The sequence below is a fragment of the Epinephelus moara genome, chromosome 19 (assembly GCF_006386435.1).
Source record: "Epinephelus moara isolate mb chromosome 19, YSFRI_EMoa_1.0, whole genome shotgun sequence".
In the NCBI taxonomy this organism is placed as follows: domain Eukaryota; kingdom Metazoa; phylum Chordata; class Actinopteri; order Perciformes; family Serranidae; genus Epinephelus; species Epinephelus moara.
In genome coordinates, this window is record NC_065524.1 from 3,648,088 (window position 1) to 3,667,616 (window position 19,529).

General features: G+C 41.3%; 1 protein-coding gene across 4 annotated transcripts in view; it reads right to left on the reverse strand.

Annotated features, from left to right (window-relative positions):
• fbxo28 (F-box protein 28) overlaps positions 1–19,529 on the reverse strand; it is a 47,259-nt gene that overhangs the window by 14,780 nt on the left and 12,950 nt on the right. For 3 of the 4 annotated variants that reach the window (XR_007571690.1, XM_050070724.1, XM_050070723.1), the window contains exons 4-5: positions 12,508–12,703; positions 1,457–1,675 (exon numbers count right to left, since the gene is read on the reverse strand). Coding sequence is in view for 3 of the 4 variants with exons in the window: in XM_050070724.1 (XP_049926681.1) it covers positions 1,457–1,675; positions 12,508–12,703 (415 nt within the window). In the remaining variant the exon portion in view is untranslated. Of the gene's footprint in view, positions 1–389; positions 1,676–12,507; positions 12,704–19,529 lie in introns of those variants that run through there. The other variant, XM_050070722.1, reaches the window with a different exon arrangement.

Genomic DNA, 19,529 nt, shown 5'->3' on the forward strand with positions numbered 1-19,529 from the left:
ATTCTATAAATCTTTCATAAAATAAATGAATGAACTTTTCAGGCTACTGTCCGGTTCTGCCTTCCAGCTGTTGTTGCTTGTTCTCGCGAGATTTCAGGCACGGTATGAGATCGCTGCTTGTTCTCGCGATATTTCGACCGCGCTTTGGAAAGCAGAGCTAAATGGTAAACAAACATGGTACCACACCAGTAAGATACGACAACACGTTTACATGTCGTTTTCTATATGTTTTCTGACATTTATCCTAACGATACGAGGCGGTCTTTGTGGAAAAAAAGCTTGTTTAGTGGACTAACTTTGCACTTGAAGGTTGCCCGTTCACTTACGTTTTAACAGGTCTGACGCTACTATGCACCCCGGCCGTATCTAGGCTAACGGCTAACATGCTAACTATTATTTTTATGTCACTAGTCACTTGAAACAAATTTAGGACGATAGGAGACAGGTTGAAATAAACCGAAATTTCCCTTTAAGACCCCATCCTTACCCTTTTTGTTGATTCAAAAACTGGTCAGATCAAACTGAGCTGATCTGAAGGTTCATTTTGGACCAACCAAGATACTGACAAGGAATATGAATTACTTCTTACTTTTTAGATTCTTTTTTTTTTTTTTAATGCACTTAGCCAAAGTAAGAAGAAGCAACTGTGATTGAAATGAAGGGAAATGAGGTCACTGATTACTCTTAACATGTCATTTCAGTTAGGTTTATTGTATAGGTTAGGGTTACTTTAACTGATGATTAAAGGACTGTCCTGACTGAATTTTCACTGTGATATCCCTTTTAATTCTGTACATTTCCAAAATAAAATCTCTTGGTAAATTTGACTTCAGAAACATGAACTACATTAATAACATGAACCATGTGACTTTTGTTGACCAAATTTTCCGACCATCTGAATTTCTGTTTTGCCATACCAATTTTTTCCGAAACATTTAGGCCTCTTAGAAAAGTATCTACATTAAAAAGATATGCAGTCATTTTAATGTAACCTTCAAGAAATGGTATGAGCAGCTGGCTATGTTAAGATGTGGGGGATGGGTGGGGTAAAGATGAGGAGTCTTGGTGGGGTGGGTGGTGCTGCGGGGCATTGGGGAGAAGGTGTGATCAGTCAGACCTCGAAACCAAAAACAAAACTTCAACTACATGACACACAGTCTCTCTTATTTCTTACTGCGGAGCCGTTTGGACTGTCGTGGAAGGTCTGAGCTCTTTTTGGTGCGTTTGAGTGATGACCCTCCCTCACCCTCTGGCTCTCTGGTAAGAGAGGCTGCGGCCAAGCTGCCACTTGCCAACACAGTACCAGACGTGCTAGCTACAGTGGAAGACACAGCAGCGCTGCTAGATGTAGAGGGGACAGCTGTGCCGGGCCTGGGTCCTCCCATGGCAGCAGCACTACTGTCCATTAGTTCGCGGAGCTTGTGTTCAAGCTCAGCAAGGCGGGCATTCTGCTCACCGATCACTTGGGTCTGTTCCAGCAGCTTCTGTTCCTGATCCTGCAGCTGCTTCTGCTGCTCCAACTGCTTGACACGAATTTCCTGCATCTCCCTTCGCAGTACTGTCATTGACGCCCCGTTCACCTTCACCTGCTGCTGCACCTTGGTCATCTCAGAGCGGGATGGTGTGTTCTTGGCCAGGAGGGACATGGTGGTCAGGGAGGTAGATGGACCTGCCACTGAGGAAACAGGACAGAGATTCAGAGGTCAGGGACTTACTCCTACGCAAATAAGAAGAGATTCTGCAGGGCCAAGTAAAAATGCAGCAGGACAAGACCTTTTATTTTGGCTTAAACTGAACGTGAGAATCTTTGTTTGTAAGGGGTGGTGACCACAGCTTTATGGGAACCCAAACCATACCAAGGACATGCCTACAACTTTAAACAAATTATTTTATTACTGATTAGTCTGTCAATTATTTTATTTATTTATTTTAATGTTTATTTAACAGGGATGATACATACAATATTGCCACAAAAAAATGGGAAAATGTGATGCATATAAGACCTCTAGCTTCAGCTAATTTGCAGTCCCTGGTCAGGCTTTAGAATACAATAAAATATACTGAATACAATAAAAAATGCAATGATACAAATACAGTGAATAATACAATGAATACAATGAATAAATAAACACAGTTGCAGTTGTAAATTACAGATTAAAACACAAGTTAAATTTAACATTAAACATTGGTATTGGTACATTATGTTGACAATGACTTGTGAGAAATATATTACATATTTGTTTCCAATTAATGAATTCCATAATAAATAAAATGTCTTGTTTTGTCATTTCATTTTCATTTTCATTGCAGTAACATGTATCAAGTGGACTGAAAAAGCAACTGATTTTATTATTCTAGTATTCTACCAAAGTTGAATTTGTAACAAGCACGGGAGGGGAATCCATTTATTGACCTAAGTATGTCTGACTCCGCTACATTAGGTGGTGACATGCCCGCTTTTAGCTTGTTAGTATTGGATCTTCTTCCAGTTGATATTACATCACAGGCCAAACGAATGACACACAAGTTAGTTACATTTACCTAGCAGCAAACTGGTACCATGGTGGACAACTTTACGGCTCTGTACATTTCATACATGCTGTATGCTTTATAGGGATGTCCCGATCACATTTTTTTGCATCCGATCCGATACGAGTCCTTTATTTTTGAAACAGAGTCCGATACCGAGTCCGATCCGATACTTTGCAAAGCATTAAGAAAGACAAAAAAAAAAGAATGCATCCAAGTTGTCCCATAGGTTTGTTTTTATTTAAATAGTATCCAAAAAGCTTATCGGTGGTTCAGCAGCACAAAATGTAAACAAATTCAATATCTTCTTGTCTTCAACAAACAAAATAGGCCTATATCTTTTGTAGCGGTTTGACACATGAAACAAATATTTTTCTTTTACTCAGTCAAACCCCACAAAGAAACCATAAAACCCATAAAACAGGTCCCTCAACACCAAAATTAAATTGTTTTTACCTGGTTTCTGTCGAACAAAAGAGTTATACTATACAAAAATACAAATACAACTGTAATCAGTTTCAAGAAAGTATATATTCTTTCCACCAAAGAAAAGAAATGCTCCATTCTGTTCAGTCAGTTCAATCCAGTTCAAACCAAAAACTCCACTCCGGGATTTCCAAATAACATATCACAGTTCAATTCAGTTCAATCCACACAGTTCGCTAAACAAAAGAAAACTCCACCCCAGGTTTTCCCGTAAACAAGGAGGTAAAGAAAATCCATTGTTTGCTCTGACTCAGTTCAGTTTCAAAACAATAAATCAACCCGGCATGAAGGTTCCAAATTAGGAATAATGAAACAGAAAGTAACTCCCGGCTTTTGCCAACTCACGGGACCGTGTGTGAATGCCATAACGCTCCGGTGTTGTTTCGGGCGTGGAGGCTCCGTAGGATCCCTTGATATCCGTGGCGGAATCTCTGAGGTGAGGCCAGTGGCCGGATGGATGATATTCCATGGGGAAGCACAGCTATTTCGCGGACTTTGAGTGGTGTAAAATGCCGTGGTAGGCCCAATACGCAGAGGACTTCTGGCTCATTTCTCACTCGCCAGCGACTCTCGCCATACTGCCAGGAGTGGCATAATGTAGGGGTCGGCCTACCTGGGCTCAGCTGATCGAGCCATCCCACTCGCCGATAGCACCGGTGGGTGTGTCTGGAGGTACCTCAGTGTCTGGAGGTGAGCAAGCCATCAGCTGACTGTCTTACAAAAAAAAATATATTTATAAAATATACAGGATCGCCACACTTTATATATTCGAAAGCAGAGGCAACAGTGAACAACATAGATAAAAAACCTGGCCATTGTTGTTGTTTTGATTCCTCCGATCTTTTATTACCGATACCGATTTTGTAAAAATAACGTGATCGGCGCCGATACCCAATCCGAGGATCAGATCAGGACATCCCTAATGCTTTACTTTTTCTTTATTTTCTCTTCTTCTGTTATGCAACTAATGCTATTCGACTTCCGGGTCAAAGCCCAGGGCAGAAACTGTGGAGCATGTGCAGAGCACCTCGGCCAGTCTGGGTCCAGGAGTAATTCGACTCCCAATCACATTATCTGGGTGTGTTAGTCTAATTGTTGTCTGGTCCTGCTGCTCTCTTGGTGTTCACACACTTGAAAGCCCTTCTGACATCATGCTCAGAAAGGGAGACAGGTGTCAGTGATGGACATTGTAGGCTGTTGCTTTAGAATTGTCCATGTCTCCAGACTGTAGTCCTAATTTGTAAACTGCAGTGTGTTTGTTTATGGCATCCTGGATGGTTCTACTAATCCATGGTTTCTGATTGTGGAATGACTTAATTGTGGTTTTTGGTACAGGCTGCTTTTGTAGTTTTACAGATTAAATCCACCACAGACTCAGTGAGTTCATTGTTGTTATCAGTGATGTTGGCAGTGGTGTCCTAGAACTTGCTCCAGACTGCATCATGTAGTGCGGACTGGAGGGCAGCCTCTGACTGGCCTGACCGTTTCCTGACCTCTTACTTCACTGGGGGGGGTGTACCGTATTTTGTTTACATACTTTGATCTCAACAGGATGGCCACATGGTCACTCATACCAAATGGAGGTAGCAATTCTGCTCTGTAGCTGCCTCTTAACGGCATACAGCAGTGATCCAGAGTCCTTATTCCCCTTGTGCCACAGTCAATATGTTGATGGAGGTCAGACATAACTTTCTTAAGGTTATGCCTGGTTAAAGTCTCTGGCAACAATGAGCACAGCGTCAGGATTATCGGTCTGTGATCAGTTCAGGTTCAGAAATCTGACAGGGAAGCCTCAATATTCACTTGGAGTGAACATGTGTTAATGACCAATGTGAATTCTCATGGTAAAAGTGAGGTCTGCATTTAATTGAATAACTTCAGGTGTGCAGGAACAGGATAGCATTTTAATATTCTGACTGTCACACCAGTTCTTATTCACTATAAAGCCCAAGGCTCCCCCCCCGTTTCTGTTCTGTCTCATTGGTATATGGAAAAGAGTCACCTGTTTGAATGGTGCTTTTAAGTATTTCAGGATTTAGCCAACTTTCAGTGAAACAAAGCACACTGAAGTTGTTGATATCCTGCTGAAAACTTACACAGGCGCCAGGATCGTCCAGTCTATTATCCAACACAGGGCTGTCAAACTCATTTTAGTTAATGGGTCACAATCAGAGCAAATTTAATCTCAAGGGGGCCAGACTAGTATCATCATGCACAATAACCTATAACCTGCTCCTGTGCTGTCCCTGTCTGTCACAGACACACACAAGTGCGTGCATCGAAATGGTGCCGCGTAACTCACCGTCTCGAGCACTACGAGTTTGCAGCACTGTATGGGACATTGACTGATCCAATAAAATAATACTTGCTGCCAGTTTGCTAGCATTGTGCCCATACTTATGCCTGTAATAAAATAACACGGAGGCCCCACAGTTTAACCAAGACGGTAAACTCTTTCTTGCCTCCCAAACTGTCAATAGCAGCGCATTAGCTTCACTTTTTCTGTTCTTCCCTTTCACGATAAAAGCCCTAGACATATACACTGGATCACTGCTTACCAGATGGAACTTATTCACATACTGAGGCTGTGGTGTTGCTCAATATATTATAATCATTTTACTTCAGATTTTGCTCTGACTTATTCTTAAGGTTTGTAGCAAACATAATACAATATTATTTCAATGAAATGGACCGAAACTATTGTATATGTGACATAAAAAGGCAACTTATTATTTTGGCTGGTAAAAAAACATGCTTGGCTGGTGGTTTTTTCATCCACCAGTCAACTTGGCCGGTAAGTCAAAAAGTTCATTTCGGACTCTGGAGAGACAGTAGCCGTTTCTCAATATGCGTTCTTGTGCGGACTTGTGTTCTTGTGGACTTGTGACACGTCATCAGTCACAGCCCAAGTACTGTTCCAATTCAAAGTTCACATCTAGCCAAGTTCAGTACAAATGCCCGGATGTGTTCTCGCCACACCCCTTTTACCGCGGATGCATCGGAGCAGACTTGTGTGGACTTCAGACAGCCAGGTATCCCAGCATGCATTTCGCAACAATCTTCAGAAATGGCAAGTGAGGGAAAGGCGCACAATTGTAAGCCATAATTACCGATATGTTACTGTTGTGTTGTCACGGAACGTAGTGTTTTCATGCGTAGTTTAAACTTCAAACCCGTGGTCGATGTATTAATACAGAGCCCACTTGAATGTGAGGTCCGCTAGATGACAGCGGTGTCAGCGCTCATAGATAATAAACATATGTGTATGAGCGCTCAGGCTGCCCCACCGAGAGCAGCCTCTCTCGGGTAGTCCTTTTAAATTCGTCACTGATATCTCTGTAGTGGTTAAATATGAAATGTAATTTGTTTGGGGAATGTCTAATGGGCAATATTCAGTCTCAGTATATAAGATATATTATTATATTATTAGATGTTGTAACATTGTTAATGTAATTGTTCTTTGTATGTATTCTTTTGCTTATTTATGTGTTTTACCATTCAATAATGATTTTAATTTAAGAATTTATTGTAATTAATTTATTGTATTTAAAGATTAATTGTATTTATTGTAGTATTTATTCAACAGTATTTTAAATATTGATTATCTGATATGAATTGTATACCTGATGTCTGAAGTGTGGCTGAATAAAATTTCCTCTTAACATCTGACCTGTTTAATCCCATTTATATTGGTGAGGACAGACTAAATGAGAAACTGCTGTCAGTATAATCCAGTACAGTTCAACAGCACCACAATCTACAACTCAACACTTTAATAAAATGTTAGACTTAATACAATATTAAACTGCTTTTGTTTTTTCTAGGTGTACCAAGTAAACTGTCAAGTCTCCATAAAAATGTAGATAGAAAGCATAATGATGAGACAAATGCAGTGACGGACAGTAACTAAGAATGTATATGATGATAACAACACTTGCAATTGGGTCACTCTGCATAATGAGTACTTTAAACTTTTCATTCATAGTGGTGCAGATTACCATAACAATTGTGCATTTTGTGATTAAGTGTCAAATTTGGTACACTTATAGCCAAAGACATGGAGAAAAAAACATAGATGTGGAGCCACCCTGAATTTTCAATATGGCGGCCAATTTTCAACATGGCAACCATTGACAACTGTTTTTAGATCAAACTTCATATTAACGATAGATATTATGTGATAGAAGCATCACATTTGGTACAGTTATAGCCAAAGACATGTAGAAAAAAATTAGATATGGAGTCATCATGGATTTTTAATACAGCGGCCATTTTTCAAGATGGCCGCCATTGACAACTGTTTTAAGATCAATTTTCATATTAACGATGGCTATTATGTGATATTGAGGATATAAGTTGAATTTATCTACCGTACATAGCACTTGGGAACTATCATTTGGATAAGACATTTTTCAAGATGGCAGCTACCACAAAATGGTAGTTGCAATACAGCTGCATAGACTCGTCTGATTTGGATGATCTTTGTGTCAATTCATATATTTTTTATGAATCTGAATTCAAATTATGAACTTCAGAATTGTTCAGAAGCTGCAATTCAAGACTCAAAATATGTGATAACAATAACTGTCTAAGTAGGCCCAGTGCGGGAAAGTCTATTCAGCACTCCCCTTCACAGTAACAGAGAGCTGTGCACTTGCACTTCCTAACACAACCCTTCTTACATTGGCAGGAGACAAGTTCATAGCTGGCCTGGCCTGCATCTGGTAGGCATGTCCAGAAGGGTGCATAGTAGCCCTCAGATGTCAGCCCCATCTACATGGTGAAGGTAGTTCTGGTGTGGACACCAGCATCTGGCCCCACACATGCCCTCCTTGGTAAACTGTTCTCTTCACATGCTCCTCTAGGGCAGCCTTTGTCGGAGGGATTGACAGCACATTGTGCCTCTTCACAAATAACTTCCTCCTTGCAGTGTCTATTTCTGTGCATGGGCTGGTTCGGTCATAGAGCAGTATAACAAACCTCTTGATCGTAGCCATTACCTCCTGTGGTATGTCATCTGGGGCAGAGGATAGTTTTAACAGGGCATGTGTAAGCTCTGGAAAGACAGTCCATACAGCCCAAGCAGTCTTCTTCCCATGGCCAGCCAAGCTTGATACAGTGTCACAGCCCGTCAATGCATGGAACACTGAAAGTGCACGTGCCTTCTCAGGCCCCAGCCCTGCTGCAATTTCATGGGCTGCAAGGTATCGAAAACCCTTTCCAGTTCCAAATGCCAACCAAAGCTCGTCTTCTGGCTGGAGACCCTGAGCAACTGCCACAGCCAGCACCACAACATCAGTATCAACAGTTTGTATCATTATTTTCTGATGGCCATTTCTTGCTGCATGGGCCACATGTAATAACATGCGACTACCAGCTTCCTCGTGTGTACATGGAGCCAGGCGCGCCGGATTCATTTCAGAAGTAGGGGGGCCAAAAAGTGCTGTGCATCTGGGGCTTGTCACCGTGTGGGCGTGGCTACCTGTGTAATGTCAATAGTTAATAATAGGGACTAGTTAATAATAGGGACTAGTTACAGGTGCGTAGTGATCAGGGATTGAAGTACAGCCTGAGTTGAGTGTGAGCTTGCGCAACAGCGGCAACAGTGTGTTTTAGTGAAAGCAGCAGTATCTTGCAGCAAGTTACACGCTCGTCCTCTCTCATTAAAAAGATGGTGAAGAATGTTTGCATGAAACCTGAACACTTTGAACCCTTTATGGATAGGGCTGTAGCCTACCCAAATATTTGGATATTCGAGTATTCGTTTCTATGGAAAGGTATTCATTATGAAAGTTTGGTATGCGATATTCTTTTTTTTTTTTGTTTACATATTTTTATATAGGCCTAGCTGTTTTTTCGTTATCTTTTGAATTTAATATGAATTATGGAGAATTATGGAACCGTTTTTGTCAACGTTTGTTTCCCCCGTTTTGTACAATTAATTATTGTTTAAAGGTTCAACAAGTTTCTGGAGTGCGTGACACAAGTGTGTTTTGAAAACGACCGTGGACTGTCACCCGCTCAACGCATCATTACCTTCGGATGCCGTGACAGTAATAGCCTAATGATTGTAATAATAACAATAATGTCAAACTATCATTTACAGACCGATTTAACAGACGATCACTGCTGCCCGACCCGCAGGTCCATTTGCGGGTTCCGCGGGTTACGGGTCGACCCGCGCATCACTACTCAGCTCAGTCTATAAATGCTGTACACAACAGTAAAGTGCAACACACACCGCCGCCGTACGCCCGCCTCCATTATATTCTATGAACCAACCCACACTGGCGCCGGCCGACGCGCCGCACCGCTCTGCTTCAGCCCACTGCTCTATTTCCAGCGTGGCCGGCGCTCATGGCGGCGCTGCGAGAAAAGCCTTTTATGTACGTTTCGTCTCGTAGGATCAACTCTGGTTGTTTCAAATTTTTAATAAGACGACTTTGATAAGAAACTCACCCGTGAAATTCAAGTTGTTGTTGCCTCAAAGTTTTTCCTCTTCTTCTTCTGTTGTTAGCAGTTGGCAACCGTTGGCAACTAGTGTAGGTACAGCCACCTAGAGGGCTGGGGTGGGAAATACATGTTGATGGTGCTGCTGCGCGCAGCTGCCAGTGTGTGTTGGGGGGCGGCCCTTGACGGCCACAGCGCCGCGCCGGCGGCGGTATGTGTTGCACTTTAGGCTATAGACATATTCTATTCAGGCCGGCAGAACCAGCAGTGCATCGGCTCTACAGTGCACGGCAATGCTGATTAACCATTTTATTGCAGCACAGAGTGTCTGCCAGCAACCAATTACTTGCAGAGGCTTCCTACAACTTGTTTCAACGGTTCCGATTTAATCAGAAGACAAATTAAACAGGATGACTAGCCAATGTGAAAATCAAAAGAAAGCATAGAATAATGTACTGAAGGAGACTGTTGTGCCATCACATTTTTTTGTGGTTTGAGAGCAAAGATCCGGCCGCTCCTGTGCAAAACTTCGCAATACAGTTCTCAAACTTGATTGAAAATCAATTTTGGAGTGGGGCTGGTTCGGAACGGCGGTGTTTCGGAATGGAGGGCTGTCCCCTGTTGGAACATTGTGTGTGCACAGCCCTTCACCACCTTGATCCTAAAATAAACACCTGTTTTATTACATAATCATGCTTCCGTGTTGCGCCATTCATTAAGATCCTATATTTCTGTCATTCAAATAACAAGAATTGTGGTTTAATACTCTTAATTATAACAGCCAACTTATTGAAAAATGACAGGTTTAAATCATAATTAAAATCCCGTCATAATTTAAATCCCGTCCCGGACATAACGTGCACGGGCTCGGGCCGGGTCGGGCTAGATTTTTTGGGCCCGATCTAAGCTCTATTAGCCGCTCTCATTTCCCCTGAGCCGCCTCAAGAAGTGCCTGCTCTCACCCTGCAGCTACGCGGAGTCCCTCCTGATCAAAACGCCGCTCCACCTCTGAGCGCAGCAGGTCCAGGGCCTCTGTAGCCTATGTTGTCAGGCAGGCTGCATATCACATCAAAAGCATAGATCTATGCATTCATGATATGAAAGAGATAAATGTAAGTCAGACAAATTGAGTTTAAATTCAGATTTTATTTTTTTATGTTTGTGTACTACGGAGCCGCAGAGGGGCCATTGAGAAAAAAATAAAACACACCAGCGCTAGAAATGTTTGATTGCGAACCAGATAGGCCTACAATTTGGCTCGCTTTTTGATTTATTTCTATTTTTTATAACTGGGGACAGAGTCAGCAGGAGGAGAGTTCACATAGCAGTGAGTTGATTTTCTTATCCTGACGAGTGTCTTGAAGTCTTGTTATCCGATATTAATCACAAAAAGTACAGCTGATATTTGCAAATAAACTCAATTATCACCAGTTAGCATAAATGATGCAGAGCTGACAGAGAGGCAACAACTTTAAATATACATGACATGACAAAATTACATACACCACAGCAACCATAGCTATGGTCACTGGGTATTACAGTATTTAGAGCCAGCCAGAACAGAAACAGAAAATACATGGTCTTTCATAAACAAAGTTGAAAAAACTTCAAACTCGAGTTCAGAATGTAAACCTGCAGTATGGTTAAATGATTTATGAGACTCCTGTGTTTCTATGTTGAGGAACATTGAGGAAATGATTAAAAGACTTTGTAATGGCTTCTGTAAATGAGTTATTTCCATTCTTCAATACAATTTTTAATACATTTGCAACACATTCTAAAAACATGTTTTCACTTTTTGTATTTTGGCTTAATATATGCATATTGGTGGGCGAAATTGCAATTTTATCTATTTGAAATTAAACCTACGACACAAAGTATGCAAAAAGTGAAGGAATCTGAAAACTGTCTAAAGCTACTGTCCCTACTTTAGTTATTTGTAGGGCTGTACCCGTCTCCGAATTATGTCACTCAAATCAGATTCAGCCGTTAAATACAATTTAGGACATTCAACAATTCTTTTGTTTCACTATATAAAGTTTCAAAGTTTGAGTGGGTTCCGCGGGAAATTCAGTGTGACAGCAACATTTGAGTAATATCGTAAACAAGCTAATGATGTTAACAACAGGTCGGAAATGTGCAACAATATTTTTTTCTGACACGAGATATCAAACAAAAGCCAGAGTCTGTATTGTATTAAGTATCTGTGAGCTGTAAATTTACTTCCAAGCAGAAGAAAGAAGATAATGTTATCTCAGAGAAAAATTTTGTCATAATTAGCATTAGAGTTATGGCCAAAAACATATTTGGGGGCTCACGCTAAATTTGACCTTTGACCACAAAATTCTAATCACTTTATTCTTCAGTCCAAGTGGACGTTTGTGTCAAATTTAAAGAAATTCCCTGAAGGTGTATTTGAGATATCTTGTTCACGAGAATGAGACAGATGCAAGGTCATAATGACCTTGACCTTTGACCACCAAAATCTTATCAATTCATCCTTGAATCCAAGTGGACATTTGTGCCAAATTTTCAGATATTCTTTTGAGGCTTTCTTCAGATATCATGGGCTACGTACATATGTAGAGACAGATGGACAACTCGAAAACATACTGCCTTCGGCCTCAGCTATCGCCGGTGCGGAGGCAAAAGAAAGACTACTCAACTTGAAGCAGTCTCAGTTGACTGGGGGGTCTCCGACCGACAATTCGAATTCCCGGTTTTCAAGAGGCTGCCCTAGTTATTTATATTGGAACCAATGTCAAATGTATAAATAAGCATCAAGTGCTGAATAGGCATTTAATATCCAATCATCAGTGTCAAAACCTTGATTTCACGATCAAGCTTTGGACCATTCATGTTCATCTACGTTCTGCCACAATCATTTTTTCCTATTTAAATCTTGATTCAAAGCGCAATATCTGCCATTTTTTATTACATAATGTGATTGTTTCATAGAGAACAGAAGTGATGAGAGCTGCTCTGGTGAATTTTTTATTTGAACTCTAACTTTATGAGCCAGGAGAGACACATGTCCATTACCTGGTGTAGAGCCAATGAGGCGGCCGGACAGATCGGCTCCCGGGAGCTTCTTCTTCAGGATGGGTACAATCTTCTCATCAAAGTACTCCATGGCCATGGAGGAGATATCCCTCAACTCCTGCAGCACCTCATGAGCTCGCTGGGGGGCTCTAGTGGAGTTCACATAGCGGAGCACGCGGTAAATCTCATCTATCACCTGACAAAACACAACAGCATGTGACATTGCAAACAAGACAGGAAACCAGAAAAAACACAACTCAAACAACTGAAACAATACTAAATAGACCAGTGTCTGAAATTAACATTAGCCCCTTTTCCACCGCAGGAACTTTTATCATTTACCGAAGATTTTGAAAAGCCTCGGCGCGTTTACACCGAAATTGCCTGAGGGAAATTTTTTTTCTCTCAATCCCAAACTTTCCCTGAAGAAAGTATCTGGTAGGGGGGTAGGACTTTTCATATTATCTGGAATTCTTGAGGGGCAGGGCTGTTTGCTGAAGAACGCTGATTGGTGGAACACACACTTGCAATAAGTTCAAATGACAGCTGTCTGTATGTAGACTAACTTAGTTTGACATTTACCTTAAAATACTTTTAAACTTAGCTGCTGGCTGAGACAAATAGCCCCAACTCTCTACACCAGCACTATGTTACCAGCCAATAAGCTGGCGGAGCCAAATACAGGGCTCATGCCGAATCATCTACGTCATGAGCCTGATTTAAATTAATTTTCCGGAACTTTGTGAGGTGCAGTGGAAACGCAAACAACACAGATTACCAGGAATTCTTTTACCCAGGTAAATAAATTCCTGATAATAAAAGTTCCTGGAAAAGTTGGTGGAAAAGGGGCTTTTGTGACACATCAGCCAAATGGACTGGTCGACGAAAAAACCACTGGTCAAGCATATTTTTTGGCAGCTAAAATAATAAATTGCCTTTTTGTGTTCATATACATTTGTTTTAGTAACTTTCATTGAGATAATGAGTTACTATATTGACTACACACTGAAAGAAGAGGGCAGAGAGATATTTAAAGCAAATTATTTACATATTGATCAGTAGTTGATCAATTCAAGCCCGAGTACAACACAATAAGTCTTGATCTCAAAATTCTACCAAAGTATTTTGTAAACCTATCGGATGCTTCATAATTTTAATCAACTTAAAACACCTCATTAGACTCCTCACTCTGTACCACAGTCCCCCTTTCCTATTTTGCACAGTCCATTAAGTCTGACCTCCTGCTGCTGCTGTTATCATTAGTCATACTTCTACTGTTATTATACACATATGATTATTGTCACACATGTATACTACAAGATATTAATTATAATATTATTACTTTCATTAATGTTGTTGTAAGCTACTGTCATTACCGTCTGTCCGGCATCTCTCTCTGTCTCTGTCTCTCTCGCTCTCTCTCATTGTGTCATATGGTTTACTGTTAATTTATTATGTTGATCTGTTCTGTACGACATCTCTTGCTCGTCTGTCCGTCCTGGAAGAGGGATCCCTCCTCAGTTGCTCTTCCTGAGGTTTCTACACACACACACACAAACACATCTGATAGTGTTGTGTGTGTGTGTGTGTGTGTGTGTGTGTGTGTGTGTGTGTGTGTGTGCACGCGTGTGTGTGTGTGTGTGTGGAAAAACTCCAACACAGACCCCAAACAGTGGTAAAGAAGACACTTGGCAGTTTTTTTTGTTGTTTTGTTACACTTACCCAGGTGTTTCTGTTATCAGGTAATAAAGGATTTTTGTCCGGGAAAATCTGTTAAAGTCCGACATATTTAAAGCCTCAGTGTGTAGAAATGGTAAGTAACAGTGACATCAGCGGTCAAATTCTAGATTGCAGGGCTCACTCGCGCTCACTCACCCCCTCACCCCTCCCGTCGGGTAAGTGACGGTGGCCTCGTAGGACAGAAAGCCTTGCGCAGACAGAGATAGCATCATCCACGAGTTTTTCAGGTTTTTCAGGAGTAGGCCTATCTAGCGATGAGGTGAATATTTATTTAGGAATCTAAACCATGTTACGATATTGTAGCGACCCTGCAGTAAATGTTCTGCTATAATGTCAATGTTCTGTGAGTTAATGGCATGTTTGGGATTGAATGAGTATAGGTAGGGGGGCGGGGGGCGAGTGTGACGGGGATGAGAGCTGTGTGAGTGCGGGTGCTGGTGTGTGTATGAGCGAGCTGGAGGAGAGAGCAGGAGTGCACAGTTGGAGTTACAGCTAAGTTCTTGTTTGTTGGTCGTTTTGGCGTAGTTATGGCCAACAGTAACCTGTACTGTTCAGTAATAAACGGTGGTTTGCCGAATAACTGCGTCATCCTTTCCACACGTCCTGGCAGGCGCTACGATATGTTATAGCTTACCAGTGAGATATAGGTTATCTGTGAGATATAATGTTATGTTAGGAGTGTTTTATTTCTAATTGTTTTGGCAAACATTAGCACAGTAATGCTAAAATAACACGTTTTATGTGATAGTCACGGCACAGTGCGGCAAATATAGGTTGGTACAATTATAATATATGTGTTCCCCACAGTGTTCTTCCACAGGAGTTTTTTTCCACCTGGAATAAGCAACGCCGATATTCACTCGCATTTTGTCCCGTCCTCGCTTATCTGATCTTTTTCTTTCATTTGGTGGCGTGGTTTCCCTCTTACAGGGCAAAACATATGTGTGGTCCTCCATTTAAAGTGCGACAGAATCATAAAAGTACAAAGCAGGTTCACGCAGAAGCGCCCCGGATTGAGCTTCACCTTCTCTGTCTCCAGTGACGGTAAGTTCTAGGTAAACGCGAAAGGCGAAGAGCGTATATCCCTTTCGGCCACTGTATTCAAATATGGCGACGCAAGAAGGCAGCCTCCAGCATACCGCGCCCTGCCTGTGTATATATAGAGAAATCATTCTAAGCCTATGAGAAAGCTTCCATTTGTATGTGAATTGCATTACACTTTAGCAAATATATATTTATGAAAGCAATAGTTTATATTTGCTAATAAACAACCACGTAAATTACACATTGTAACTTTAAATCTCTCCAGTCATAATGTTTGGTGAAAATAATTCCCTCTCATTTGACTTGTATTAAAATGGGCTAAAATTCAATTTCCCTATTTAAACTAGTATTACTGCCCCGTGGTTGTATGCCTACATGCATCAGTCAAATTTTTCTTACAGTTTACATCCATGTCTGTGAAAACATGGATACTTCACACACACTGTTCCCCACATCACAGAAGATTTATACAATCAGCACAGTTTCAAGGTGGACACCCAAGATTAGTGTCACCATCAAGCATCTGACCAAATGTCTCCTCCCCTGTTCCTGAGATATGACATTGAGTAATGGCCAGAAAAGTGTTTTTGCAGAACATTATGATGTCACAGTGAAGCTGACCTTTGACCTTTTGGATACAAAATGCCATCACTTTAACATTCAATCCTATTAGACATTTGTGTGAAATTTTGTCAGAATTAATGTATGGATTCTTGAGTTCTGTCCAAACATGTTTCGTAAGGTCACAGTGACCTTGACCTTTGACCTTCAACCATCGGTGGATGTTTGTGCCAAAATTTGAAGGGGAAAAAAATGAATAATTGTGAGCTGTTCTTGATGACACAAACAAGATGATAGCGACCTTTGACCCCCAAAATCTAACCAGATTTTGGAGTTAAGTCTAAGGCCCAATCCCAATTCCTATCTTAACCCTCAGTCTCAAAAATCTGCGCTCCCGCGAAGTGCTAGTGCTGTCCCGATTCTCAGAGTGTTGAGTTGAGGGTCAAGAATAAGGGCTGTATGGCCCTCACTTTTAAGATTTTCCAGGACCACCCTTGGCAATAAGTGCTATCCCAGAATCCTTTGCGTATCATCCGCCGAGCTCAGCCGAACCCGGCCGAGTACAGACGATTCAGTCAATGCAAGATGGCGGCGACAAGCGTAAGGAAGCAGAGTTATCAATGTGAATATTTTCCTCGTTAATAGTTGTTTTAAAATTATGATAACCATTGCATTATCTTAGTTTAACGTCATTTTATGGACTATAGACCTCTTTGTAGCGTAACACACATATTTTTGGTCGCGGGCGACGGCTTGCCTGCCCCGCTGCACGTAACCCCGGTTCTCTGATAACTGAGTATGCTGTCATTCAGTTACAAAATTTTTCTCAGTGATAATGTAGTTGTTATGTTGTTTTAATATACGTGAAATGTTTGCATCGACATTTTTGTAAGATGACCGGACGGTGTCATCTCCTGTAGCCGTAGAGTCTGCAGCTGGTAACGTTACAGCTGCAGGTTAACGTTAGTGATCGTATTATCTGGTGACTTTCCGCTGAATAAGTTACGTCGGTTGTTGTGGTACAGGTTATTTGGTTGAATATCAACTTATAACCCAAAGAGTGAAACGTTAACGTGGATGAAAGTCACCAGATAACACTAGTGTGACTGTGTAAACATCCTCGCCAGTTCTGCTGGATGTTGACTACAGTATTCATTGTGATAATACTTGCAATACTACATGAAACTAAACTAATAACTTAACGAATATCTGACAGGTAGCCCAAAAAAATAAAAAAAAGTAATGTTGTTATCTCTGTTCCATTTCAGGGCCACCAGACAAAACACAAGCCCTGATTCATTTCAGGGCCACCAATGAAGACAAGTTTACAAAAAGCAAGCAGGCTCCAAAAAACTATGGGAGTGAGTAATTTGTAACTTGTGAACTGTTCATATTCATAACATAACTCTCGGTCACAACGGCAACTGTTCCCCTAGTGATCAAGCATTCTGTTTCAATATGAAGTCAGCACAGCTGCAGACGGCATTGTCGAAGATTATTGTTTGGTAACTGTACATTTGTTTCGCTGCCCCTATACTGTCACCTTTTGGAAAGGTTTTGTCGAGTATATTCCAGGGTTCTTGCACCATTTTAAAAGTAAAATTTAATGCTTTTTAAGACCTTTTTAAGACATCAAAGAACATCATTTAAGACCCAAAAATAATATATAAATATCAATCTATTGACTTTATGCAGATAGTAATAGTACTGGTTATGTGCTCTATTCAAGTCAGTCTATGGTCACTGTGGTCTTTCTGTGTGTGTGGCCTATAAATTTAATGGTAAATTTTGCAAATTAAACTAATGATTTTCTATAGGTTTACTAACTGGTAAAATCATATATTTTGTGCTAAAATACAACATATCTAATGTGTATTTACAACATAGCTTGATTCTATATCTCTATTTACAGCTCATTAACCCTTACGTGAATGTTTACTGTTGCTGTGGCAACAAGTGACAGACTACATTAGCTGCTAGATTTGCCCAACCGTCAACAACAACCCATAAAACCACAATTCGGCATATTTACACATAATACACCACATCTACCAACAGTTACACCCCTTAAACTCTGAACTAATGTGTTGTTACCTGTTAGATTGTCAAAGTGACCATAGACCTGTTACCTAAATATAGCACATAACCAGTCCTCTGCCGACTCTGTCCGGATTGGGAGCACTGAGCACCAGGGGAGTGTTGGTGTTTACACCGCTAGTATAGGAGCTTTGGACTGCATTAACGTTACTCAATTTTACACCATACTTAAGGGTCATTCTCACTGCCGCGATACGGAAATGCGAAACGGATTTGCGGAATATTTGCACAGCGCTTTTCCGTGCTCAAACCATACATACTTGTTGTGTTCCAAGTCCGCGCTGCGTGAACGGGTGTGGGTGAACATGGACGAGAGTAGCAGCAGCAGCATCGAGCTAGCAAGCTAACGTTTAACAAGCGTCAACATCAACTTTCTTTAGCACTTACCACTCTCACCGCAGCCACCAAGCTGGACAATGGACTGCCAGACGTCCTTTAATTCATTGTTCATAAAATCATCCCGTCTTTTATCAAAGGACGGGGTGCTGTGAAACGAAGTTTATCAACCTTTCTCCCATACTGTCCTGCCTGACTGGATTTCGGACTCTCCTGGGTCTACGCGACTATAAACAAACCATTGGCCCAGAGTGTAGTTCCGCCGGCGAATTCCGCGGGGGGTCAAAGTCAGGGCGGAAACTTTTTTCACCGCATTAAAGTTCCGCCCCGGTGTGCAAACTTCCATAAGAACCCATAAAATCAACTTTTATATTTTTCCGCGAGAATAATCCGCACGGATATTCGCCCTCAGTGAGAATGGACTTTTAGTATGAATAATATATGTGATTTCAAACACAATCGTAAGGTTACTTACACTGAAATGACCCAAGATGTCCTCGGCTCTGGAGTGTCCCATGAACTCCGACCCATAGTAACGGAGATGACATGATGTGTGCCAGTCTCATCAGTAGTCCAGAACCGCAAATGAAGGTCCATTTGTGTGCTCTTTGTCGTTTCATTCATGCTTTTGTCAACCATGACAATTTATGGCTTCTAACTCACGCTGCGCGATAGCTCCTTTTTGATGAATGAAGCGATACCATATTTGGCGACATATGCAGTTTTACTTTCACCACAGGTGAATGACTTGGCAAGCTGGGAATCGGGGAACATGGCGGCAAAGATGTCTCATATGTCCTCGTTAGATCTTAACAAATTGTGCCTTGCCACAGTATGCAGAACCCACAGTAGCTCTGCCTTTTGGGTGTCTGGCGGTGAAATGAATCTCGTCATAACCAACTGAAAGGTGGCATCTGAACTTGTAACGTCCTTCGGTCGCGCTGCAAACAATGCAGGGATTAGCCTGGCCCCGCTATTGCTAACTGCTGCCATGTACCGCTGGTGCTTTACTCCTTTCACGTGAGACTCGACGGCTTTGAGACTTCTTACAAAATGTGCACATTGCCTCGTTGTTGTTTGCCGGTGCCAACCACCTCCTAAATCAGTGTTGGGAGTAACGTGTTACAAAAGTAACGCAATTACAGTAATTATTACTATTACTGTAACGCAGTAATATAACGCATTACTAATAAATTTTCGGTAAGCAGTAATATAACGCATTACTAATAAATTTTCGGTAATAT